General features: G+C 34.6%; 2 protein-coding genes across 2 annotated transcripts in view; one reads left to right on the top strand and one right to left on the bottom strand.

The window, feature by feature from the left end:
* Positions 1-11,532, bottom strand: part of LOC127875151 (son of sevenless homolog 2-like) — a 46,714-nt gene extending 35,182 nt beyond the window's left edge. Inside the window, exons 1-5 of the mRNA XM_052419988.1 lie at positions 10,970-11,532; positions 6,313-6,429; positions 5,362-5,517; positions 2,624-2,707; positions 1,533-1,613 (exon numbers count right to left, since the gene is read on the bottom strand). Coding sequence (XP_052275948.1) covers positions 1,533-1,613; positions 2,624-2,707; positions 5,362-5,517; positions 6,313-6,429; positions 10,970-11,047 — 516 coding nt within the window. The 5' untranslated portion in view covers positions 11,048-11,532. The remainder of the gene's footprint in view (positions 1-1,532; positions 1,614-2,623; positions 2,708-5,361; positions 5,518-6,312; positions 6,430-10,969) is intronic.
* LOC127875165 (axin interactor, dorsalization-associated protein-like) lies at positions 11,408-27,898 on the top strand. The gene is made up of 10 exons (XM_052420023.1): positions 11,408-11,751; positions 13,493-13,556; positions 15,784-15,837; positions 16,126-16,180; positions 16,535-16,625; positions 17,141-17,184; positions 18,425-18,553; positions 21,190-21,312; positions 23,173-23,290; positions 24,020-27,898. Exons 1-10 carry the CDS (start codon positions 11,636-11,638, stop codon positions 24,111-24,113), a joined length of 888 nt encoding a protein of 295 aa, XP_052275983.1. The 5' UTR covers positions 11,408-11,635; the 3' UTR covers positions 24,114-27,898.

Raw genomic sequence — 27,898 nt, 5'->3', positions numbered from 1 at the left:
GAAAACAAGAGATGTGTTTGTCTGAAACACAATGCCCCCTACTGCCCTTTGAAGCCATATATTTGACTTTTGACCTTGATGGATGACCTTGACCTTTCACCACTCAAAATGTGCAGCGCCATGAGATACACATGCATGCCAAATATCAAGTTGCTATCTTCAATATCGCAAAAGTTATGGCCAATGTTAAAGTTTTCGAACGGACACACGAACTGACGGACTGTTCAACTGCTATATGCCACCCTACTGGTGGCATAAAAAAGTAAAAATGATAAGAGCCAATGCCAAACAACTAAAAACATGGAAACAATAAGAGCTGCAACGATTCTCCAACAGCTCGATTCGATTCGATTTCTATTTCAGACACTCCGATACCGATTTTTTCGATTCGATTCATCTTCAAACCTAGTTTTATCATATATTCACTCTTATGCCTCAAAATTAACATTTATGTTCAAATGTGATTTCAATAAAACACATAAAAAAGAAAAGCAAATTAGTAATTTTAATATAAAAACTTCTGACTAGAAGATTGTGTTGATTACACAATAATATAAAAAATAAATAAATAATCATCAGAACGTATCTGGAATCAGTTGAATGGTAGTACTATCACATAATACTTTTACCCAAAACCGCAATTAGCATGTCTACCATTGTGACATGACAGCATCACCTGTTACCTTTAGGACAAATCACATTCTCTAATAAACTTAACAAAATTCCAACAGAAATAGAACTACTTTTCTGGCTCGCGACTTCAGTAGTTGCACTTGTGAGACCTCTAAGTCTTGCTTAATCAACGTTATGTTTGCGTTTGACATGTTGCATTAGATTAGTAGTTGAGCCGGACTTTGCGTATGCCACATCCTTGAAGCACAGTTTAAACTTTGCTTTATCGGTAGGGCTACCATCCCGAAACCCAAAATACTGCCACACTTTTGATTTTAGCTTCTTAGGCGCATCTGATAATTTCAATTTGTCGGCAACAACTTGTTCAGCCATTTTGACGCTTTTTCCGAAAGTAGACAGTAACGCGCTTATTGATTGGATGACTAAAGTAATAAGCAACCAATCGCGCCGGTCGTAATTACAGGTAAACATCAAACCTTCACCTTCCCGTATCAATAGTCAGAATACAGCGTGCTTTACGTATCTATGTATATATGTGTATATATGTTAAAGAATCAAATCGAATATGGTAGGTTTGGTATCGTAATCGAATCGAAGCATTTCGAATTGATTTTAGATGAATCGGATCGAATCGTTGCAGCTCTAGAAACAATGTTTGTTAATATATATGTTTATCTTTCAGGAATATAAACCTAAACTGCAGGGGCCATTGAAACAAATAAAATGAAGTGTCACCTGTGGTTCAACTTAGAGAATAAATGTTAATTCGAATTTAACAAAGTTTGCTGAGGCCACCGCTACATAATTGTTATAATCACCAGACTAATGCAAAATAATAGAATCTGATCCATAAATTGAAGCTCAAGAGTTCAATATTTAAGATTGCACTTTTCCATTACCTGATCTGCACATATTGCAACTTTGATATCTTGGTAAGTGATTTCTTGGTGCTTGATATTCTTCACATAGTTGCCAGTCAACTAAAAACAAGAGAAAAACTGTATCATAAGAATTGCTAATATACTTCCTATGACAAAAACCACTTACCTTTTATGCTGTTTAGGCAGTGTCGCTTTCTGAGAAAACTGGGCTTAATGCATGTGCATAAAGTGATGTCCCAGATTAGCCTGTGCAGACCTTACAGGCTAATCAGGGACAACACTTTCCGCTTTATGTTATTTTTAGTTTCAAGGAAGTCCCTCCTAACCAAGAATCAAGTTTAGGGGGAAAGTGTCGTCCCTGATTAGCCTGTGCGGACTTTACAGGCTAATCTGGGATGACACATTACGCACATGCATTAAGCCCAGTTTTCTCAAAACAAGGCTTAGGCAGTATCAGTCACTGAAATAGTGGTTTGCTTGGGTCTACTAAAGGGGCTTGTTCACAAATTTGTGCATTTCCAGAAAAATGTCCATATTTTTAACTTATTATAATAACAAGACAATAAGGTACATATCCCAGGGATTTGAACACGGCACTTCTGTAAAAAAATGCTAGTGCACCAAAAATACAACACCCAAGCTTTATTTTATTGTATTTATCAGCAAATTATAATCTCCATGTTAGTTAGTAGTAAACTCATTTTCCAAATTATGGAGTGAACGCATTATAAACGCTTATTTATTTAACAGATTTTGAAATATGATTATCCAATAATCAACCAATACCTTCAACAGTTTTCTTAGTCAGAGGTTTTACTTTGCTTGTCTTAACATAATACATACATCAATTTTTCGAAAGCATGACGGCTCTTTTGCAAAATTTCCCAAATGTAAACAAACCCATTTTAAAACTTTTTAACGTGACGAACTGTACAAGTGTTATGAGGCCAAAAGAATATTGCATATTGCGAATCACATATATTTTAAAGGATAACTTATTTCATTGCATCAGTAATATTTAAACAAAAACATACATACTTAATATTTTTCTTTCCCCTGTTATTTAAATTCAAAAGTCAAATTGTCAATCTATTTAACAATGTGTTTACCTTGAGAATATCAGCAGCTATATACTCCAGCACTGCCACTATGTAGATAGTCACTGTGTAATCAATTCTATAACCCAGGACCTCCTGAAATACAGAAATACATGGTTACATTTCTGAAATATGGCCGTAACGGGTATATCACAGTTTTTTTAATCCCCTACTGGTGAAACCGGAGGGGTCTTATGGTTTGCGCTCTGTGTGTCTGTGAGTCTGTCACACTTTTCTGGATCCTGCGAGTTCTTCATATTTTTTCATGAAACTTGAAACATCGACAGATGGCAATATGGAGATTATGCACGTCATTTCATTTTGTTCCTACATCAAGAATGTTTCTTGCTATGGCAACAAATAGACTAGAAATATTGCTGAAAATGGTGGATCCTGCGATAAAGTTCTTCATATTTTTTCATGAAACTTGAAACATGGGACAGATGGCAATATGGAGATTATGCACATCATTTCATTTTGTTAGTATGTAAAGAATTCTTGTTGCTATGACAACAAATAGACTAGAAATATTGCTGAAAATCGTATAGTTTCACCGTTAGGAGACTTTTATTGCTTGGCAAAAGTCTTGTTTATAATATTTTATCAATTACTGATGCCAGCCATCATGACAAATCTACATTTTTGGAGGAATTAGTAGTTTCGAGAAATTTCATCATTAATCATTGACAGAGAGCCAAATGTGTAACAAGATATTTTTGAATCTGATAGATTGTTCCCAATGATGGACTTTATCGATATGTATATATGTGTATATGGCTTCATTGTGTGGAAACAAATCATTGTTCAAGGGAAAGAACTCCCTAAAAACCCACTAAAGGTGCATGAAATGACAATGCATATCCACCCTGTACGGACTAAGCATATAACAAAGTAATCGAATCCAAATCATTAGTTCCTATAATCTGACACAAAAACGTAAAGCAATTCTTAGAAAATGACATATCATATTCATTGATCAAGGGTAATAACTGCCTGAATATTTATTGGAATGGTACTATCTGAAATTATTGGAATGTCCACACACTAGGGATGCTGCATATTATGAGTCATAAAATGTGGAAACTAAGTGTCTGAGATCAAACGCTGAAAGATATATTATTAAAAGGTCAATACCTTCATAAAAATCAAGGAAGGAGAACAACCTATAAATATGTGCATGTCCACACTGAGAGTAATACCTGTCAGGCCATTTCCTGGCATATCTGGCATATCTACGGGTCCCTTATAATGACCCAGTCCCAAAGTAAAATTGTGAATAAAATTTTCAATATAAAAAAACACACACTAAACAAGAGCTATCAGAGGGAAGCGCGCTCGACTATTAGAGTGCTTGACTAGTATAACGTAAGCCAACATGGGGAAATTGTTAAATAATTTATTAGACAATCTTTCACAAAAAAAAGGAAAGGAAAAAAAAAAAAAAAAAAATTTTTTTTGGGGGGGGGGGGGGGGTTGGGACGATCTTTCTTTTCTTGGGGGTAGGGGAAGGGGGGGATGAGAGGGGGGTATAATGAGGGGTGGGGTAATTTATTAGATGTTAAAAAAAATGGGGGGAGGTTGGGGGGGGGGGGGTAGGGGGTGAGAGGGGGGTATAATGTGGGATGGAGTCATTTATTAGATGATGTTTTTAAAAAAATAATTTTTTTTGGGGGGGGGGAGATTGGGGGGGGGGAGGGATTCTGGGTAGGGGCGTGGGGTATTGTTTGGGTGGAATCCATTGTGGTATTCAGGTAAGTGTTGTTTTGTTAAAGTAATAATAAAATGTGATAATAAATAAAGAAGTTATGGCAATTTAAGCAAAATGTTCAATATCTAAGTGTAAAAGGGGCCATAATTATGTCAAAATGCTTGATACAGTGATCTGCTCTTGTTTATAGGTTGGGGTTATGTTGGTTAACAAGAATGCAAAATATAAGAGCAATATGTCAAAGGATATAGGAAATATTTGGGGTAGTACGCAAACTTTAACATTTGCTGCATATTCTAAGTGGAAAAGGGGCCATAATTATGACAAAATGCTTGATAGAGATGTCTGCTATTGTTTATAGGTTGGGGTCATGTTGGTTAACAAGTATGCAAAATATGAAAGCAATATGTCAAGGGACAAAGAAAATATTTGGGGTAGTACGAAAACTTTAACATTTGCACGCTAACGCAGACGCTAACCCTAATGCAGACGCTCACGCAGACGCCGGGGTGAGTAGAATAGCTCCACTATATATATTTCATATATAATAGTCGAGCTAAAAAATGAAAAATAATTTTAATCAAATTTATTTCAATAACATCTAACAAAGTATATAACTACATGTATACTTAATAATTTATATGATCTTGTTCTTCTAATTTGATTAATTATAAAGAGTTCTATTAAATTTGTTTTTGCCCAAACCAGTGAACTCTTGAGTCTTCGCACGATTAAAATTCCCAATTCTGAAATTGATTTTTTCCCAAAATGGACAGGAAAAGGCCTGCCTGTAGTGGAAATAGTGATATGGTGATGTTTCATGTTTACCTTTACCCAGCATTAGGCAAATGCAGATGCCGACATTTGGGTGAGAAGTATAGTTTAGACTATTTAACAGTCAAATTAACAACTGGTCTGCTTTTTTCACCTTGCCCTTTTTTTACCAGATACTGGTATCTTGTTTCATTTTTGGTCCTAGTAGACCTGTTCCTTGCTAAAATTAAACAACCTATGTACGGACACACTAAACAATAAATTTCACCTTGACTAGAAGAGGATGAATTTTATCAACAGGCAACACCAGGGAGGAGTTCTTCTTATTTCTATTGGCGTCCGCCTTTATGGCCCTATCAGCGTCTCGTATGGCCCACTTGTCGATGGGGTCCGGGAACGTCTTCTGTACCCGATCCTCCACATCCTGTAGGTTACATTATAATTAATAATTTTGAGTCATGTAGGGCTGTACTCACTAAATAAATCAATGTAATTTACTTTAAGGCATGTTTTACACATAAGACAGTTGTTCTGGCCTTATCTTTTTAAGATATCAATCGGGTAAGCATAGATGATCACTACTTCATCACTGAAATTTATATCAACATACAGTAAAACATTGAGCTAAAGGGGAAAAACAGTGGATTTTGATTTGTTATGAGTTCTTTCTTGCTTTGCAAATCACATTTTTTATTGCTTTAATGGATTCAGCTAAGAATGCGCTTTAAGAACAGGACTTTTTTCCTTCTTTGGGACCCGCCGAAAATCGGCCCTTTCCCCTCAGATTTTTTTCCCCTTAGCAGGTAAATTTTTCCCCAGACTTCATTTATTTCCCTTAAATTTTTTTTTTTTTTTAAACTTTAAATACATAAGTTAACCTGATCTAGTGTAGAAAATATAACATATTGCATAAATTAATTTATCTGTTGCCTTGAATTTGTTTTAAAAACAGCAAAATATGTTGAATTGATTATTTAAGACTTTCCATATTTTCCCCAAAATCCTGCGTTTCGCATGATTGTTTCCCCCAAAATCCGGCATTTCGCGCATTTTTTTCCCCTCAAAAAAGGCCAGGCCCTTTACCAAAAATCAGATAAAAAACCCCGAAGAAAAGGTATGGTTATGGGAGATTTATATTAGCAAAATTTTGAAAAAAATTTGCTTGAATTTGTCACTTTAACATTAAATTAATTTAGGAAAATATTTAGAATGTTATGACCTGTACGACGTGAGGCTCGCATGCACACAGGGAGGCCAGCAGCTGGATGATCAAGTCTTCTATGTACTCCAGGGCGTCTGTCTGTGCTGTCAGCGATGGGTGCACCTGCTTGTTGACCTACGGGAGAGAAGGATCACCATAGGGCTTACTCTGCCATTCGCCTTATTAAGAGATGGCTTCAAATTACACATTTGGCTCAAACAATTTACATTTGGCAACAACAGTTCGTTCATTGTAAACAAGATATGTGTTTGTCAGAAACACCATGCCCCTTTTTGCGCCGCTTTGAAGCTATATATTTGAGAATGGCCTTTAACCTTGAAGGATGACCTTGACCTTTCACCACTCAAAATGTGCAGCTCTGAGATACACATGCATGCCGGATATCAAGTTGCTATCTTCAATATTGCAAAAGTTATTGCAAATGTTATAGTTGGGGCAAATAAACAAACAAACATACAAACAAACAAACCAACAGACAGGGAAAAAACAGTATGTCCCCCACAATAGTGGCGGGGGACATAAAAACCTCATAAAATACATGTAGACAAAATGACACGATTTTTGCCATAGTCATGCAAATTCAGCTGAACAACAATTATTTTTAGCCAGGGTTATCCCAGCTTCAAGCTCTGCATATGGTATTGAAAGGCTGTCATACAGTAACAGTAGTCATAGTGTTTACAGGAGTTTTAATTGTGTGTATCCTTGTAATTTTACATGTGGCAATAATTAGTTTGTAGGTCCTTAAAATATGTATTTTAAAAGGTTGTTTGAAATAATATTTTACGACTATAACATAAATCTGGAGTGTGTCCAAACAACATGATGTTCTCACATTCTGCTGTTTGTTATAAAATCTTATGCAACTATATGATTTTATTGATGCCAAGCAGAGTTAATTATCTGCCAAAAATGATAAAATATACTTCAAATAAACACTATAATTTATTTGATAGCTGAGAGAAAAAGATGGCTTTATTTATTATAAAACCAGTACTCCTAGTTCTTGTTAGAATTTCATAACATGAAGTAAAGGGCTCCTTCCTTAGAAAAAGTAAGCATTCCAGTTTATTTCGTTTCAAAAGCAGAATGTTACCTTAGGTTAACATCACATCACCCAACACAATGACTTTTGTCTAGTCTTATCTTCATAAACAAACTAAAGAAACAACCAACATTATTTCTTTACTGAGAAAAACAATGAGTAAGCATGTGGAAATTGTATTCTACAATGTAACCGTTAATTTTATTGCATCCTTCAACTAGAGCTTTGTCACAGACGTGACAAATACCCCCACATGCCGCATTGACACAGAATATTTTGCATGTTGTCTTCACAAAAAAACAGCGGACACCATGCTCAATATTTAAAACACACTAAGTGACCTGGCATGGCCCATTTTCGAGCTTGGCCTAGACATCATCTAGATACAACTTCTGACCAAGTTTGGTGAAGCTTTGATGAAAACTACTTGAATTAGACAGCGGACACCATGTTCAATGTCTAAAACACACTATAAGTGACCTAGTTTTTGACCCGGAATGACCCATATTCGAACTTGGCCTAGACATCATCTAGATACAACATCTGACCAAGTTTGGTGAAGATCGGATGAAAACAACTTGAATTAGAGACTGGACACTTAATACGGACCGACCGACAGACAGACAAGCTCACTCCTATATACCCCCTAATCTTCGTTTGTCAGGGTATAATAAAGTATTGGTAGAAAAACAACATATAAGGAATAACCAAAAACTTTGTTTATACTATTATAAAATCAAATATTTACCATATTATCTCTCATTTGTAGAATTTATGCCAATAGTGAACAAGTGTTCTGCGGTCGGAGACATATGCCCTCCCAAATGTAGCCATGACTGTGACCTTGACCTAGTGACCTCAAAATCAATAGGGGTCATCTGCCAGTCATGATCAATGTACCTATGAAGTTTCATGATCCTAGGCCTAAGCATTCTTGAATTATCATCCGAAACCATTTGGTTGACGGACCGACCAACCGACATGTGCAAAGCAATATACCCCCTCTTCTTCGAAGGGGGGCATAATAAGTGATAACAACACATTAATTACTTTACTTGAAGATTTGTATTTTGTTAACCTTGGTTGATTGTTATTGTTTGGGTTCACTTTTAGTTTAATTAGCTTTTTGACATTTTTAATAAGTAGCCTACACAGTTTTGGTTTTAATTTTTTCCTTAAAGAAGGAGCATTACATTGTTGATCAAATTGTGCACCTAAATACCCAGGGTTCGACACTAAGGCACGTCCGACAGACATTGTCTAGTAAGATCGGTGGTCGGGCTAGTAAAACTGCGGGCTAGCTTGTCCGACTGGTCGTACATAAAAAATCTATACTGATTCATAGAACTATAACTAACTGCTGTAAAAACATTTTTTCTTAATGTGTAAAATTACTCTTGTATCCGTTATTTACATCAGAACAAAACTAGCGTATATAAATAAACGCGGAGCATTCACATGATTCATCGCTTTTTTTAGACGCAAAGGAGGGCTTCCCGCAGAAATTGCTTTTTTCCATTGGTCAAGATGTCATGAATATTAATGATTTTCTGCAGAGTCGTCAAACTTTACAGCATGTTTTTACCACTTAAAGCGAAAATCGGTATCGTCAATGTAAACATTTTGGCGTAGCAGACGAGAGAATGGTGTATTTAAAGAATGGCTTTGTTCAAGTTCAGATTTTCGTCCAACAAATCAGTTAATAAAGAAATATCCAACGATAAAACTGACAGGAAACGTAAATATTAAGAAAAACGAAAACATCAATTTTATCCTAAATGGAAAGTTGAGTTCCCATGGCTTAAACTTGACGAACAAAAGCAAAAACTGTTTACTCTATGCATCAAAATAACTTTCTGGTGTTCCCTGATTATTTACTGATAAATCCTGATCAAACAGTTACATGACACAATAGTGTTCATTTGCCATGTCATTTATGGTCTAGTAGACATCAGATTCTGGCTAGTACATTTTAAGAGAACAGACATGGCGAAAGACCGTCACAATTTACAGGCCAGACTGGCCTACCAAGAGAAAAAATTCACAGGCCAGTTGAAATGTTCACAGGCCTCAATTTTAACTGTTACACCAAGAAGTGCATAGAGCCATTAGCCTCGGCATGGCAAAGTAAATTCACAAAAGGGTAAACATAAGCATGACAACTTGATTTGGGGAAATCAATTAAGCCTGTTAGTTTCAGTTTGTGGATATATTTACGCTTTAAACATATATACTTGAGTGCTGTCAATATATTTAGCTAAGAGTTAGTAATATATTAAATAAGTTTACCTTTAAATATCCATTTCACTAACATGCCATTACAGTAAACTGAATAGAGTGGCAAACATAATAAAGCACAATATGCACATTAATCTGATTAAACACAGATCCACTTTTATATAAATTGAATCATGTTTGTCTTTTTTTTTGCATTTTCGAACGATAATCCTGTAACTGTACGATGTATTTTTGTTCGCAAGTAGACTGCATTCCAATTTTCAAACAATTGTTCTGTGACATTCAGTACGTATACATTTCCACAAAAAGAGTTTTATTTGTATCTGAAACGTATGCTCCATCGTAAACTGACATGCGCTTTTCATTAATCCATACTTATTATATGAAGTCTTTCATTTTTTCGATGGTTATTTGTCCTTTTTGCTGAGCATCGTTATTTCTTTTTATTGTCCGCCATCTTGGATCATGTTAACAACATGTGTGCAACGAACGTAAACTCGTTTATGTCCGACTATTATCACGAACCAATAGTTATGTATGATATCGTTCGGCGGTCTGTTAACGTTTTGAATCACTTTCGGAATTTATTGATGCAGTTTGTTACGAATTTCCACAAACTATGTCTGGAAATATCATACGTCGGTAATCACGAAATAATGTAATTGTGAAAACTGCAAAAGGGTTACAATCTATTGAAGCTAAATCACTGGCCAGTAAGGCCGACAATTTTGCATTTCACCGTCGGCCTTTTTAAATGTTCGTCGGCAATGGCCGACGGGCCCACGGGCTTTCGCCATGTCTGAGAGAAGCTGGTCTGATGGTCTTGCTGTAAAAAAAGTTAATGTCGAATCCTGATACCAGAAAATTCGTGAGTCATAACTTTGAAGCTAAGGTCTAATGAAGACACAGACAGTCTTTATCAAATATAGAAAATAACATATGCATATCTTTTCGTTATTAGGCAGTGGCTACAGGATCCACTGAGGTTTTGCCGGCGCCCAGTTTTGCTACAGAAAGACCTCCCGTTTTCACTGTAACTGAACGCTCCCATCCGTAAGACGACATAGCTTTCACTTTTAGATTATATTATTCCATAATAGGTGTTCCTTGGTTATTATCGCAGATTATTTAGGTACATAACTTGTTGTTATTGATCTTTTGTAAGTGTGGAACAATTTAACTATCAAAAAGGGCACATAATACATGTATGTGTAAACGGTAGGTACGTACCCGTAGAAAAACCTCAGTGGTTTGGCTAGAGGTACGGATCTGTACCTCTAGAACCAGATTCTAGAGGTATGGATCCATACCTGTAGCCACTGCCTAATTATTAATACCACCAACACTAAGAGTATTCACTAATTTACTTACTAAGTTTAAAGCCCCAATAAAAACACTTTTCCATTTTGGCTTGTTTTCCTCGGAATTGAAGTCGTAATTGTTGGCCATGACAATAAATTGCGTCAAGCCCAAATGATTACACTGGAACGTGATGGAATAAATGAAAACATAAAATGCTCCATCTCAGACGAAACTCACTGGCGTGTGACCTTCAACTTATTCCAGTTTAATACATAATCGGGGCTACAAAACAACATGTTACAAGTAATAAGCATGTATCACACAAAACAAGCCCATAAATCTTCAGTCATTGTTGTCTTTTTGGCCAGCACCTATTTTCTTTTTTGTTTACAATTTTTGGTTTCTTCCGCATCCAGAACCGGAAATAGGAATCGAATAACACGCATGCGTACGGTCGTGTCGTAGTTTTACGGTGTTCATTTAAATTAAAACATTCAACCATATTCATACAAAATATCTAGTATTTAAACTGAGTCCCACATTTATGTCTACCATTTCATGGGAGATCTTGACTTAAATCACAGGGAAATGTTAATTATTGTTTTACGACATCATAGCTATTATTGCCCTTTTGTGGTAGTACCTGTCAGCCAAATTTGACATTTGTAAACATTTCAAAGAACAATTAAAATGGTTTGACTTCTTAGCTCTGTCGATTTTTAGCATGTTTCCGCGATGACGGAAAAGGACAATGAAGAAAAGGTTGTCACAGCTTGGTATTCGGCATTCAAAACAGGAACCGACCATGATCTCTGGGGTCAACCTGTTGAAGCGATTGATGGCTATAGAAGGTAAGAAAACACTAATTCCATTTCCCACAGGGTCCCATTTATAAAAACTGCCAACTTTCAAGACATTTTTCTTTCCTTTCCAATAGATGAAATTTTGTGAGTCTGGTATTATTTTAAAGATAGATTCACCCTCTCCCAATAATTGCAGTAAAAAAGATACCATCTTGTAGGCTTCAACCAAAGTAACGTTCCCACAAATGCAAGCACTCATTGAAAACAGGATTAAAAACGAGATTTTGACAAAAGCACAGTACTCCAATAAACACATAACAAGTTTTCATCTTTCAAAGCAGTCCCCAATGATATACACCAAATTAATTGTTGCAGACTCACATTGGCAGTAAACATAAAAAGCATTGGTGGAATCCATAAACTTTGATAAAGGGCTTTAAAACCCAAAGAGGAAATTAACTATTTCGAAATAGATACTACTTTCTGATGGACCAAAGAGGGATACAAAATGATTTAGTGTTATGTAACCTAAAAGGTTAAAGTCATTTCCCTCTACCATAAAATAAAATGTCATGTTTTATGTTTTTTGACTTTGCTCAAGATATGTTTATGGAAAAAAGCAATAGCAAAGTCTGCCTATTTGACCGTGATTACCATTCACCTTTAAGCCATCTTAACATTGCTTTTTAATAAAGAATTGACTTTAAATAGGGACCATGATTGGAAAGATGGTTCATTGTTCTCATATATCATGTTTAGGAGAGGGCACCAGGTCATTTTCCCCAAATGTATGCAGTTTGTATCATGTTTAGGAAAGGGCACCAAGTCCTTTTGCCCTATTGTATTTAGTTTGATTTGTTACTAAGAATTAAACTTTGCCTGTTGCAAACAATTCATAACAAAATAATAGCTAGTCAAAAGAACAAAAATTGATATTGTTAATTTCAATTTTAGAGTGTTTGTGCTTATTCAAGCCAAAAACTAATAATGTGACATCAGAGATATGCTTTCAGTTTTCCACTTCGCTACTCTTGACTGCAATATAATAGGCTTATTTGTGATCTTAATGCATGAATTGCCCCTGGGGGCATGTTTGAACTGGCTTTATAATGTGCACCAGTAAGTCTTGCTTGATTTGTCATTTTTTTGGCTCAGGTACCCCAGGTACGCAAAAAAACATGTATTCTAAAAATATAAAATCTGATGTCGTAAAACTCACAACACAATACGGAACAAAATTCTCTAACTTTGAACTAAACCTACCTCAACAGTTTAGATAATATAGAGGCCATTTTACAAAATATTGACATAAATCTGAACATAATTAATTTGAAAAAATAGCCCACAACGACCAATTTAGCGTTGGAATTCCTGGGAAGGTGTATATTTTCTGTACTTAGAATGAATTTAAGCATACTTAAGTTCCCAGGATACATTTAAGTTGTACCTAGCGGTCAAGGACTAATTGATTGTTAGTGACTACCATAAACCAGCTGCTCAATGGAGCTGCTTTTGTCAGTTAAGTAAAAAAGAAATCCATACAAAACATGGTCTTTTGAGAAATCATCAATTTTGAAAATTTGATGACTTTTTTTTGCGATTTTGTGGCGATTGTTGTCAATGGACATGGGAAAACCTAACAAAACTGCTTTACTCATGTTTGTTCTTATTATTTGATCAACAACTGTTACTTAATAGAAGTGTTTTAAATTCATTTTATCAGTATTTTATACTTTATGGTCAAATAACTTGTGCATTTCAGTTTCAATTACTTCACATATTTTTCTAGGTTATCCAAGCAGTTTCAGAAATGTTCATCATCAGACACCAACAGATTCACTGATGAACAAAAGGTAGAATCATTTTAAAATGTAGACACACAGCTTTCATATTTAGTTGTGTGTGTTACAGTAGACAACTTATTAGTCCCCTACCAGTTTCGACGGAGGGGACTTATGGTTTGCGCTCTGTGTGTCCGTCAGTCTGTCAGTCTGTCATACTTTTCTGGATCCTGCGATAACTTTAAAAGTTCTTAATATTTTTTCATGAAACTTGGAACATGGATAGATGGCAATATGGAGATTATGCACGTCATTTCATGTTGTTCCTATGTCTAAAATTCTGGTTGCTATGGCAACAAATAGACTAGAAATACTGCTGAAAATGGTGGTGATCTGGATCCTACGATAACTTTAAAAGTTCTTAATATTTTTTTATGAAACTTGGAACATGGATAGATGGCAATATGGGCATTATGCACGTTATTTCAATTTGTTCCTACATCTAAAATTCTGGTTTCTATGGCAATTAATAGACTAGAAATACTGCTGAAAATGGTGGTTTTCTGGATCCTGCCATAACTTTTAAAGTTCTTAATATTTTTTCATGAAACTTGGAACATGGATAGATGGCAATATGGACATTATGCACGTCATTTCATTTTGTTCCTACCTCAAATATTCTGGTTGCAATGGCAACAAATAAAAAAAATATTCTGACAATGGTGAAATTTCTGACAATGGTGGAGCTGGTAGGGGACTTTTATTGCTTGGCAATAGTCTTGTTTGTTTTACTTTTGTCGGGGACATTATAGCAATATGAGAGACAATCACATCCATATTTTAATTGATTTTTTTTTACGAATAGAGCTATCAATATGAAACCTAATAGTACTGTAGATCACTTTTCGATAGAATAAAGACACTTCTAGTTGTGTTTACTAATAAATTATTTCACCAAAACTCCAGTACAGACAAACACTTGTGATTTACTTTACAGAATTCCAGACTGTCATCTGATTCTTAAATTCCTATAAGTCTGCTATATTTTTCATCAAAATCCTATCTAAATATATTTTCAATACTTTTGATATTGTTTATATATATTTGCCAAATTACGTTACATATATTTACAAATCTAAAATTTATTGGTGCACAGGGTTTTCATATTGTGTATTGTCATGCTTATGTCAAACTAGGACAAAAAATTGATCAATACAAATGTGTTCAGCAAAACGTTTTTGTTTTTATGATTCTAATGTTATACAATATTAGCCATAAAAAAGTATTTGTGCTGTAACCTTTTTAAAGATTGCCTATACTACAGACAAAATAAATGTCATATAAAATTAATTAAAATATTCCAATATTTTACCTTTTTTTCCTATGTAGCTTGTTTGAAATACAGCCTGGGTGTATCAAATGTATATGAGCCTTGCTCTGGGTAAAATGTGGTTTATGCATATGGGTAAAGTGTTGTCCCAGATCAAAATGTGATGTATGCATATGGATAAAGTGTTGTCCCAGATCAAAATGTGATGTATGCATATGGGTAAAGTGTTAATTGTCTGAGATCAAAATGTGGTTTATGCATATGCGTAAAGTGTTGTCCCAGATCAAAATGTGATGTATGCATATGCTTAAAGTGTTAATTGTCTGAGATCAAAATGTGGTTTATGCATATGCGTAAAGTGTTGTCCCAGATCAAAATGTGATGTATGAATATGGGTAAAGTGTTGTCCCAGATCAAAATGTGATGTATGCATATGCGTTAAGTGCTGTCCCAGATCAAAATGTGATGTATGCATATGGGTAAAGTGTTAATTGTCTGAGATCAAAATGTGGTTTATGCATATGGGTAAAGTGTTGTCCCAGATGAAAATGTGATGTATGCATATGGGTAAAGTGTTAATTGTCTGAGATCAAAATGTGGTTTATGCATATGCGTAAAGTGTTGTCCCAGATCAAAATGTGATGCATATGGGTAAAGTGTTAATTGTCTGAGATCAAAGTGTGGTTTATGCATATTCGTAAAGTGTTGTCCCAGATCAAAATGTGATGTATGCATATGGGTAAAGTGTTAATTGTCTGAGATCAAAATGTGATGTATGCATATGAGTAATATATGTCCCATATTAGCCTGTGCGTACTATACAGGCTAAGCTGTGACAACACTTCACACACAATCATGCATTAAGCCATGATTTTCCAGAGCAAGTCTAATATACATACATTGAATGATTCAGCCAGATTTTGCTAATTAACTGAATGTTTCAATTGGATTATTTCTTTATTATTTCAGAAAATATTGGGAAAAATATCCATTTGTTTAGAACTTAGATGTAAATCATTACAGGTAAGTAACCATTTCATGTTTGGTAACCTAACATGTGTTGGTATAAAAAATAATTGTTATTTAAACTTGATGGCATGTGGAACAATATTAAATTTTAAGAAAACTTAAACAGAAAATGTTTTTCTTCCATATTTGCTTATATGTCTTTAATAAGGTGAATCGGCATTTCAAAGCTTTTCAATAAAAAATGAGGTTAAGTTTAATTAATTTAATATTATATATTCCATTCCATGTTATCTTTATATTTGAAGTATATGTTTTAAGGTATTTGTTAATTTGTATTCTTAGAACCCTGGTATCTCAGAAGGAATCTCATTAGATGATCTGAAGAAAATTGGTGCAAGTAAGTGTTTATTGTAAAACCTGTAGTACTGTCTCCCTATAGCATAGGTCACAGTCGGACTTATAGATTAGAGGTCTCATTTGACCATACACATTCCTGTCTGTTCTTTAACTTTGCCATTAAATGATGGATTCAAAAGTAATTTGACACAAATGACAACTGTGTCACTAAAAAAAGGCAACCCAGGGGTATTACAACCTTTTTGTTGTAATACAAATTCAACTGCTATGTCAAAGAGGAGTTTTTGAATAAAAGGGGACTATTTTTTTAATTGATCATTTTGAAAGTGCATTTTAAATGATAAAATAAGGAGAAGGATGGTTTGATTTAATAAAATTTGGCTATTGTTTCTAGCCTTGCAGAATCTCGTACTACAGAAAGCGAAGGACTTTCCTGTAGATGTTTTGGATGCACAGCTGAACTCGAGGGAGAGGAACAGCAATGAGTAAGTATGAGCATGGTTAAACATCAACCTTAGTCTGCGAAAACTGGGTTTAATGCATATGCCTAAAGTGTCGTCCCAGGTTAGCCTGTGCAGTTTGCACAGGCTTATCAGGGATGACACTTTCTGCTTGTATGTAATGTTTTTGCATTGAGGAAGTCTCTTCTAACCGAATATCTAGTTTAGATGGAAAGTGTCAATTCTGCTTTGCCTGTGCAGGCTGCATAGAATAATCTGGGATGACCCATAACGCACATGCATTTAGCACAGTTTAGCCAGAATGGGGCTCATATGTTAGATAACTTACTTGGTGGAGCGATTGATTATTTACATGCTGGTAACAGGTTAATGCCTTTACTATTGCATATCATTATTCAAAGTAAAGATACACTTTACAACAATTACATTTGATACATTTAGAAATTTTACAACTTTCTAATATTAACAAATATTTCACAATTATTTTGTAGAACATGGTATCAGCATCTAATGGGACTGATATTATATTTAAATTTCAGTATAACAGACATAGAAAATGAAGAAGATAGGCAGCCATTGAGAGGTTTGTATAGGTTTCATCAGTTGGACTATTAGATTATCTTTCCATATTACTCTGATTTATTAGAAATCCTCTTATTTGTAGCATTGTATGAATTATGATGTTGACACTTTGCTAACAACTTGAAAAATACATTCTTTGAAACGCCATGCAAAGAACATAATTATAATACTTTTTCAATTTAGTTTTAGCTTTGAGGGTTTGATCCCCATTTGTAAAGAAATCTAAGGATCTTTCTAAAGACACCAAGTATGGTATTGGTTCTTCCTTGGAAACGGACTCAACAGTGTCTACATATTATGTGCTGAGTAATCACAATTTAATAAATACGGAATATTATGCTAGTCAATTGTTCCAAGAGTTTGTATCACTCGAGTGGCTTGTGTGATGACGTATGCGAAATAGCACAAGCCACGAGAGTGATACAAACCCTTGGAACAATTGACTAGCGTTATATTCCTTTTATTATATACATGTACAACAACTAATGAAAACAGTTAACAATTGTATTTTATACTTTAACAAAACTGACAAAACAATGACTTAAACGGTACACCACAGTTTATTTTAGACGCGTATGAATACAGTTTATGTAAATTAACGTGTAAACATTCGAACCGGGAAAACACAGATTTCCGACACGCTTAACTTAATGCCATCGTTAATCCAATGTTTATAACAATTACGTTGACAACTTTAATCCGATGTTTATAACAAAAACGTTAAAACAATATGCACTTCCACTTCTATCTTCCATGTCTTTATCGAACTTAGTTTAATCCACACTATTTTATTGCATTCCTATCGAAATATACATTTATGCATGATTAACACACAATCCAAAATACGTTTTGAATTCGTTCGATGTTTTTAACAAATAGTTTACTGTTAAAAAACACCACGTCCGACAGGTCCTTAAATTCCATACAGTTTAGATAAAACTATTGTGTTTCGTCACAGAAATGACGTCACGCGATGTACTACGTCATATATTTCGTAATATAAAATATTTATATTTTTTTCGGTGCGCGTAATGTGACGTCATTAAATGGGTCGAAGTAGTCCGGCTAGTATGGTAATATTGAATTGGAAACAGCGAGTAGCGTAATACGGGATTTTTTATTTCAACGATTGATACAACCTGTATTTTGTTAAAAGCATTAAACTGGTATATAATAAATATTTAAAACAATAAGTGTTACAAAACTAATGTGGACCATAAATAATATTTCATGTTTTTTAGAACGGGGAAGTCTTCTTCCACTCCCAATATCATTTGGAGGACGGCCGGTGTTATCCATCAGAATAATGAAGATTGGTCTGAAGGATGCCAAACAGTTCATTGATCCCTTCATATCCATATATGTCAAAGGTGAGAATATGATAAGTTGTAGGACTTGTAAAGTAAGTAGCAGAACATGTATTCATGTATTATCCCGAAACCTTGCAACAAATGGAAAGAGGTGTACCATAATTACTCTAAGTTTTTGTCCAAAATTGTAGATAAAAAAATGTTAAAAAAAACAACAGGTGTCTGAAAATTAAGAGACAAACAAATTACAGGTGTTCAATAATTTAGAGAATGGATACGGTTCTGCAATGTGTATAATGTGTAAAATGCTTCAACCAATAATGGCACTTGCTTGTAAAATACCACATCGTATATTTTAAATAACTTAAAAATCTACATGTGTTTCACTTTTAGCTATTTGGTCAAACTATTGTCTATAACCAGTATACACAGTTATTTACCCAATAAGGCAATTGTAATGGTCCATTGCATTTGTTCATTCTCTGCCAGGTTTTATTACTTTAATGTTGTAAGAATGCTTGATCGAGGTGCCATCAGATGAGGGCAACAGTGCAGAATGTTTGTTAAATAGTATAGTATAGTGAAACAAACTGTCCAAAATTTAATTATGGACTAAAACCCATATGTAAAAAAATTAAGAGTCTTGAAAAATTATTATTTTGGCTAAAAACAGGGGTGTCCGAAAATTTAGAGTGTCTGTTAACTTAGAGTTATTATGGTATTGGAAGTTCCTCTCTCGCCAGTTGGTCAAGTGATATTTTCCTAAACTAACTGACGTACAACGTACATTCAAACCTGAATGCATTTTTCCTCACAATATGAAGTTGTGCATGCGCTATGTGTTTTATACTTAACAATTGCATTAGAAATGCCCCTTTAAAAAAACAGTATTTATACAAATTGTTACATAATATAAAATTTGGCTAAGGGTGTGGTATGGTAATTACTATGACAAGCTCCTGTTTTGATTTGTTTGTTTATCTGATGACAGTCTGGGCATGATATTTATTTTCACTTTGGCTTACAGTAAAAAAAAATGTTTAAATTGAGGTTTGAGCCCACCTTTTGAAGGGATATATATTGTGAACACTGTTGGCAGATGGGACGATGAGCAGGCAGGCAGATGGGTTTTTCTCTCTCTAGTCATTAAGGTTTCACAGAATATCTAGACTTTCTCAAAATGTTTGCTGACATAATAGGAATGCCATATTGGATAATTCTCTCCAGGCACTTCATAGTTATTGCCCTTAATAAATACTAAAAATACGACATTGGCTGGTTGCATTCTATAATTGATACATACAGTTTTAATAGAATTTTCACAAATCTTTGTTGTCTTGTTAAAATATATTACAGTTGGACATTGGTATTTTGGTTAATTGGTGTTTTCAACTCTCACTTTTATGGAATTTTAACCAAACTTTCTGGAAATGTTAAGTGACATATAATTGGGGCTAAATTCAACAGCAAATCATTTCAGGTACCTCAGAGTTTTAAGTCTTTGTTTATGCCAAATATTCAACATTAAAAAAAATGTTTGTTGCCATAAAATGAAAGTAAAGTTTGACAACCAGCCCGACTTTAACTTATCCCATATGGTCCAATTCTTTATAGCAAGCGTATATTTTCACCCATGACTTTGTTAACCCTAAACATTTTTATGTCCCCCACTATAGTAGTGGGGGACATATTGTTTTTGCCCTGTCTGTTGGTCTGTTGGTCTGTCTGTTGGTCTGTCTGTTGGTCTGTTTGCGCCAACTTTAACATTTTGCAATAACTTTTGCTATATTGAAGATAGCAACTTCATATTTGGCATGCATGTGTATCTCATGAAGCTGCACATTTTGAGTGGTAAAAGGTCAAGGTCATCCTTCAAGGTCAGAGGTCAAATATATGTGGCCAAAATCGCTCATTTTATGAATACTTTTGCAATATTGAAGATAGCAACTTGATATTTGGCATGCATGTGTATCTCATGGAGCTGCACATTTTGAGTGGTGAAAGGTCAAGGTCATCCTTCAAGGTCAGAGGTCAAATATATGTGGCCCAAATCGCTTATTTTAGAAATACTTTTGCAATATTGAAGATAGCAACTTGATATTTGGCATGCATGTGCATCTCATGGAGCTGCACATTTTGAGTGGTGAAAGATCAAGGTCAAGGTCATCCTTCAAGGTCAGGGGTCATATATATGTGGCCCAAATCGCTTATTTTATGAATACTTTTGCAATATTGAAGATAGCAACTTGATATTTGGCATGCATGTGTATCTCATGGAGCTGCACATTTTGAGTGGTGAAAGGTCAAGGTCATCCTTCACAAGGTCAAGGTCATCCTACAAGGTCAAACATCATATAGGGGGACATTGTGTTTCACAAACACATCTTGTTTTGAAAATTGTCATTTAAGATTGTGAGCAAGTCCTCTTATGCTTAAATATATATCTGGGAAAATGGGGTTAATTGCATGTGCGTAAGTCTGCACAGGCTTATCAGAGACAACATTCTAAGCCCAACTTGATTCTCGCTAAGAAGAGACTTCTTTTTAATGAAAAACGCAATCAAAGCGGAAAGTGTTGTCTTTGATTAGAATGTATGGACTTCAGAGGCTAATATAGGACGACACTTTACATGCATGCATTAAGCCCCGTTTTCCAAAAGCGTTGCACATGTATAAATATATTCTCTTGTTGTCAGACAACCAGGGTGCTGACCTGACAAGTCACCAGGATACACCCGTGGCCAAATGCAAGGAGGACTCCAGTGTAGTGTTCAACGTGGATGTTCATGTTCAGAAAACACTCGATAGTTTGCCACCAGGTCAGCACAAGATTTTGTTTTTACAAGTGATACAAATTCAGTCTTCCAAATTTTTTTTATTGCCCGTTTTTGAGTACATGTACCCTGTTTCATGTATGCTTGCCTGATTCTGCTTATTTTTAATGCATGTCATACAGAAGTCAAACATATTTTCTTAAGGTAAATTAAATTAATATTTAATTGAGTTATCAATGTTAAATGCCTTTCCCAGTGATACAGGTATTTGGTGTACAACTAACTGATTTTCAAAATGTCAATTTTGAGCTTTAATGTTAGCTTGAAGTGGTAAAAGTGAGCCATTGTGATCAACCTGACATCAACTATTACGAATTGTTCCCATATTACTACCGGCAAGTATTGTTAAAAAAGTAATGAATAGGATTTTATGTAATGAAACTCATTTTTGACATTCATTGATCAGGTGAAAAATACAAGTTGTTCAATTTACCTGTAATTGTAATTGTTACTTCTCCTACTGAAATGCTCACAGCTACAGTTGTAAAGTTTAATGCAGTTGAATGTGCTTATCTCATAACAGTCAGTTTCATCTCTATTCACAGTTATATGGTAAGCTAAGTGTTAGATGGCAGGAATTTATATTCTCTATTTCTTGTATTGCATTTTTTTATTCATATTTTGGTAAAAGATATCAAATGAACATCTACAAATGTAAAAAAAAACTGTTACATGTTCATATTTATGAGAGTTGATCTCATATGAAGTCATAACAACTGGAGTTTGATCATTTATTACCAGGGCCGGAAAGAACTAAAAGTTTACCTCTCGGTCTGTCCATGTGTGTGTCTTTAAGTTTGAATTTTACATCTTACATCTAGAATGTGGCATTCTATTTCTACTAGTAAAAGTAGCAATGTATCAAACTTTGAATGGAGATAGTGGAATAGCTATATGTGAATGCAATGTCCTATTACAAACACACACTATTGTAAAATCATCTGTTTTAACTGCTTTACCAGAAGTAGTTTATATTTTTTGATTTTTCTGTAGCTGTTATGTCAATTTATTTTGTTTTTGGTACGTGGTGTTTTTATATATAATTTTTGGAAAATGTACATATTCTTTTATATGCTATTTGTTTGACAATTTATAACATTTTTTGATCATAAATAAAAATTGTTGTAGCTCTATTGAGGAATTCGGTATTGGATGTTGTAATTCTTCTTCAAAAACAAAAGAGCTTTGTTAAAATAATAACCAACTGTCATTTTGTTGATTTTTATGATGTAAATTCTAAATGATAATTAGGGTGCATTAAACGTCATAAAATAGCCAAACTAAGATGAATGTCTACGTTGTAGAAACAATTCTGAGTCTGTTGAAGCCCCGAAAATATTTTAGACTCGCTCTGGAAAAACGGGACATAATGCATGTTCGTGAAGTGTCATCGCAGATTAGCCTGTGCACTCTGCAAACTTTCAGTCTAAACTGGATTTTCACTTAGAAGTGACTTACTTAAAACGAAAAAATACCATTTTAACTCTTTCAGTGCTGGAACCGAATTTTGAAGGCCTTTGCAAACAGTTTGGATCCAGATGAGACGCCACAGAACGTGGCGTCTCATCAGGATCCAAACTGTTTGCTATTCTGATAGTATTCTTTGAAAAAAACACAAAGAAAATGCTTATGTTAGAAATTCTGCAGACAACATTTTAGCAGACGACCAATTTCCAAGCATGCAAAGGGTTAAGTTTAAAGTGTTTTTCTTTGCCTTTGCAGACTGCACTGGCTAATCTGTGAATACATGCATTGAACGCCGTTACACCAGGCAGAGTGAGGCTGATTTGTATTGCTTCTTCTGATACACAATTATTGTGCATTTCTTGTATTTTTGTATGGCAGGTTATGCAGTGTTCTTTGAGTTCAAGCATTTCAAGCCAAAGAAGGACACCACAAGCACTCGGTGCTGGGCATTCATGGAGAGTGATGAGATTAAAGAGGGACCTGCCGTCCTTGAATTGTATGTCATTTGAAGTTCACTCGAGTGCTCAAAGTGAGCTATTGTTATCACTCTATGTCCAGGGTGCGTTGTTGTGCCATGTTGGTCGTCAACTGTTAGTTTGTAACCAACCACTCTCTTTCATCCAAATTTAATAAAACTTGGTTGCAATGTATATTCTAACAAAATCTAGGCCAAATTCAAATCTGGGTCATAAACAAGGGGACAAGATCAAATATAAGAAAAAACACATTAATTGCATGATCTTTACTTGATCAGAATGTTTATCTTGACAATATCTATATTGAGTTTAAATCTTGGTCCATAGCCTTACAGCATTCATCTTCAGGTTTTATTACCTTAAACTCCATTTTTAAAAATGCATGATCTGAGTGTCACTTGATAAGGGCAACAGGGCAGACTTCTGGTGAAATAGAATTGTAAAATAAAATGTTTGACAATGAAGAGTCATTAATAATAGACAAAAACCTTTATGTCATAAAATGTAGAGTCACACAAAATAATAAATTTGGCTTAAATGGAGGATGTCTGACAATTTAGAGTGTGAGAAAACTTAGAATTATTACAGTATTCCAAGAGCAATTGACATTTACCTTAAAGTTAAGCAAAAGTTTCATTTTGGTTGCTTAATTTAAAGAGATTAATATAAATGTTTTGTGTTCATGTAAATCATTTATTTACTTGTACTATTTTTGCCATGATAAACATAAATCATATTTGTCATTTCAGGTACAAAAAGCCAGCTAACTTCAAAAGGAAGAACTTGCAACTGTTGACTGTAAAACCACTGTATTTGCATTTAAAGTTGTCCATCAATACCTAATTCTATCCTGACACTGCGGTGGGGAAGCATTCCAAATTGTGTTCTGCTCTTTCAAAAAATAAAATAAAATATGTCTTCCAAGAGGATATTAAAAAAGATTATAAATTACATATCAGCCGTGTCATGCGACAATGGGTCTTATGCCATATGCTGCCAGAGTAGCTCCAGGCCAGTCTGCGCAATATGTGCAGTCTGGTCAAAATCTACTCGGTTTGCAAATAAGAAAATGAAGCCTTGTGTAACTGTGTACAAAGTAGCTCCTGACAGGACTGCCCTCTGCCCTTAATGTGATGGCTTGTCTGTAGCTACACTGGCCGCAAATGGCTTATGACCCATTATTGCAGGATGGGGCTCATGTTAGTGTGCTAGTTAAAGATTGTATTCATGGAGTTTCCATGTTGAATTTGAACTGGAGTTAGTGATCTCTTAAATACTTTAGATTAAAATTATACGGTTGTGCTTTTTATATGTAAATATAAAATCTATGAGTAAAAAACCCACTGTGATCAATTCTAAATTATAAAATCATTATATAGGTAATAAGGAAAATAAACATGTCAGAAGGTTCAAATTCAAAGCTAAATGTAAGAAATCAACCTTTTACACTTTGTCCTGAACACAAAATTATCCACTATGGATTTATTTTCAATAAATATGCACTAGTGACTGGCAATTAGGTCTAGATTTAGTGTTGCACGCAAGCCACAAGCCCCTTAGTCAAGGACATAACCTAGGTCAAAGGTTAAGTGGTAATCTTGAGCATGAATAGGATTTTCAATTAACTGGTCCTATGTAATAAGCATACTCAAAGTGGCACATCAACAAATTAGGTCATTAGGTTACAGGTCAAAGTCACAATCTAGATGCAAAAGTCGAACATAACAGTTTTTGTGTGATCTTTTACCTCAAAAAAAAAATATATAGGTGTATCACTGTGACAATTGCACTCTTGTAACTGACAAATTACAATACAAGTTAACCTCGTTGAGTAGATATTTTGGGTGTTCTTTTTTCAAATTGTCCAGCTTGATGTTTATAGGTAGGGTTATATTGTTTAAATAAAGCAACATGACCATGAGTGATAAGATAATGATATGAAGACATTTCCATTATAATATGTAAATAAATTGTATATTTTAGATTTTTTACTTGAGTAGTTTCATATTGGTTGTTTATCTACATTAATCTCTAACATTCCGGGGTATCTTATAGTAATGAATTTATTTCATTAACATATTGTTACAATATATCTCTGGTTGTACATAGTCATTAATACATATCAGCTTAGACAATTGTGATATAAGTTATTACATAATCATTACTGATGTTAACACATTTTATTGATAAGATGTTGATATCAGTTTTTGTATGATTATTGCTGCTTTATATATTAATGGAATTAAGTTATTTATAAACATTTTAATGCAAATTTCAGTTGTGTTGATAAGGATCAGCATTAAAATATTGCAGTGGACATTTTTATTCAGTTTATTAAATCTCCTCAAACTTTACACATATTTGAAAGTCGTAGTGGTTACAGTTATCATTGAAATGTTTTGTTAACTATGGACACACCATGCACAAGTTTTTTTTTATAGAATTCTGCGTGAACGTTTTAATGTTTGCATATGAACCTTAAATTGTCAAATAAGTAAGAGAATGATTCTGAAACTTGTAAACATGCTTCTTCTGAACATGATCTCAATTGTCATGAAAGTTAGCCAATCAAATTGATATATCGTTTGTTTGAGATTTCATTTGCAGTGAAAATTTTACTTTGGTTTAAAATAGCTTTAAATGCTGATGATTTTATTTGCAACTTTAGATAAATGCTGCATGAACATTATGCCAAGATTCTTAATATGGATGAAATGTTGTTGTTAATGAATTCATTAATTGTGTTTACAGTACAAACAAGTGAACATATTGAAACAATACCATCGAAGATTATCGTATGCGGAAATGCTATCTTAATAATATTATACAATTTTCAAACAAAAAGCATATTTTGTTCATGTCATATAAATCAGTTATATAGCTTTTAGATTATAAATTATGGACTTTTGTGTATTATATTAACCTGATAACTTAAAGTTAACAACAAAATTTTTATTGAATAAAAGCATTCAGCATCTGATGAAATTCAATGATACTATGTTTGGTAGTTAACTTATTGGTATATCTAATTGATGTAGCAGCAGGTTTTGTCATTAACATGTTAATATAATGCTTTCTGGAGCATGCATTTATTATACCCCCACAAACAAAGTTTAGGGGGGTATATAGGAGTGAACTTGTCTGTCTGTCGGTCGGTCTGTCTGTCGGTCCGTATTAAGTGTCCGCTCTCTAATTCAAGTAGTTTTCATCCGATCTTCACCAAACTTGGTCAGAAGTTGTATCTACATGATGTCTAGGCCAAGTTCGAACATGGGCCTTGCTGGGTCAAAATCTAGGTCACGGGGTCACTTAGTGCGTTTTAAACATTCAGCATGTTGTCCGCTCTCTTATTCAAGTAGTTTTCATTCGATCTTCACCAAACTTGGTCAGAAGTTGTATCTAGATGATCTTAAGGCCAAGTTCGAACATGGGCCTTGCCGGGTCAAAAACTAGGTCACGGGATCACTTAGTGCTTTTTTTAAAATTCAGCATGGAGTCCTCTCTTATTCAAGTGGTTTTCATCTGATCTTCACCAAACTTGGTCAGAAGTTTTATCTATATGATTTGAAGGCCAAGTTCGAACATGGGCCATGCCAGATCAAAAACTAGGTCACAGAGTCACTTAGTACGTTTTACACATTGAGTATGGTGTCCGCTCTCTATATCAAGTAGTTTATATCCGATTTTCACCACACTTGGTCAGAAGTTGTAACTAGATGATGTGTAGGTCAAGTTTGAACATGGGCAATGCCGGGTCAAAAACTAGGTCACGTGGTCACTTAGTGTGTTTTAAACCTCACCATGTTGTCCGCTCTCTAATTCAAGTAGTATTTATCCAATCTTTACCAAAATTGGTCAGAAGTTGTATTTTGATAATGTCTAGGGCAAGTTTGAATATGGGTCATGCCGGGTCAAAAACAAGGTCACGGGGTCACTTAGTGCCTTTTAAACATCACAATGTTGTCCGCTCTCTAATTCAAGTAGTTTTCATCCAATCTTCACCAAACTTGGTCAGAAGTTGTATCTAGATGATGCCTAGGTCAAGTTTGAATATGGGTCATGCCGGGTCAAAAACTAGGTCATTGGGTATCTTAGTGCGTTTTAATCCTCACCATGTTGTCCGCTCTCTAATTCAAGTAGTTTTCATCCAATCCTCACCAAACTTGGTCACAAGTTTTATCTTAATGATCTCTAGGACAAGTTTGAACATGGGCCAGTCCGGGCCTAAAACTAGGTCACTGGGTCACTTAGTGCGTTTTTTAACATTCAGCATGGTGTCCGCTCTCTAATTCAAGTAGTTTACATCCGATCTTCACCAAACTTGGTCAGAAGTTTTATGGAGATGATCTTAAGGCCAAGTTAGAACATGGGCCTTTCTGGGTCAAAAACTAGGTCAAGGGTACATTTAGTGCGTTTTAAAAATTGAGCATGGTGTCCCACTTTGTGAAGACGACATGCAAAATATTATGTGTCAATGCGGCATGTGGGGGTATTCGTCACGTTTGTGACAAAGCTCTAGTTTTTTTCGAACTAGACATATTGTCTAACATAAACTAATATTATATGTGATTTTGAATCTTACTGTATTCATATACCAATAAAAAACATCAAAATATTATATATATGTC

Source organism: Dreissena polymorpha, chromosome 3, assembly GCF_020536995.1.
Source record: "Dreissena polymorpha isolate Duluth1 chromosome 3, UMN_Dpol_1.0, whole genome shotgun sequence".
NCBI classification, from domain to species: domain Eukaryota; kingdom Metazoa; phylum Mollusca; class Bivalvia; order Myida; family Dreissenidae; genus Dreissena; species Dreissena polymorpha.
This window is presented reverse-complemented; position numbering and strand designations above follow the sequence as displayed.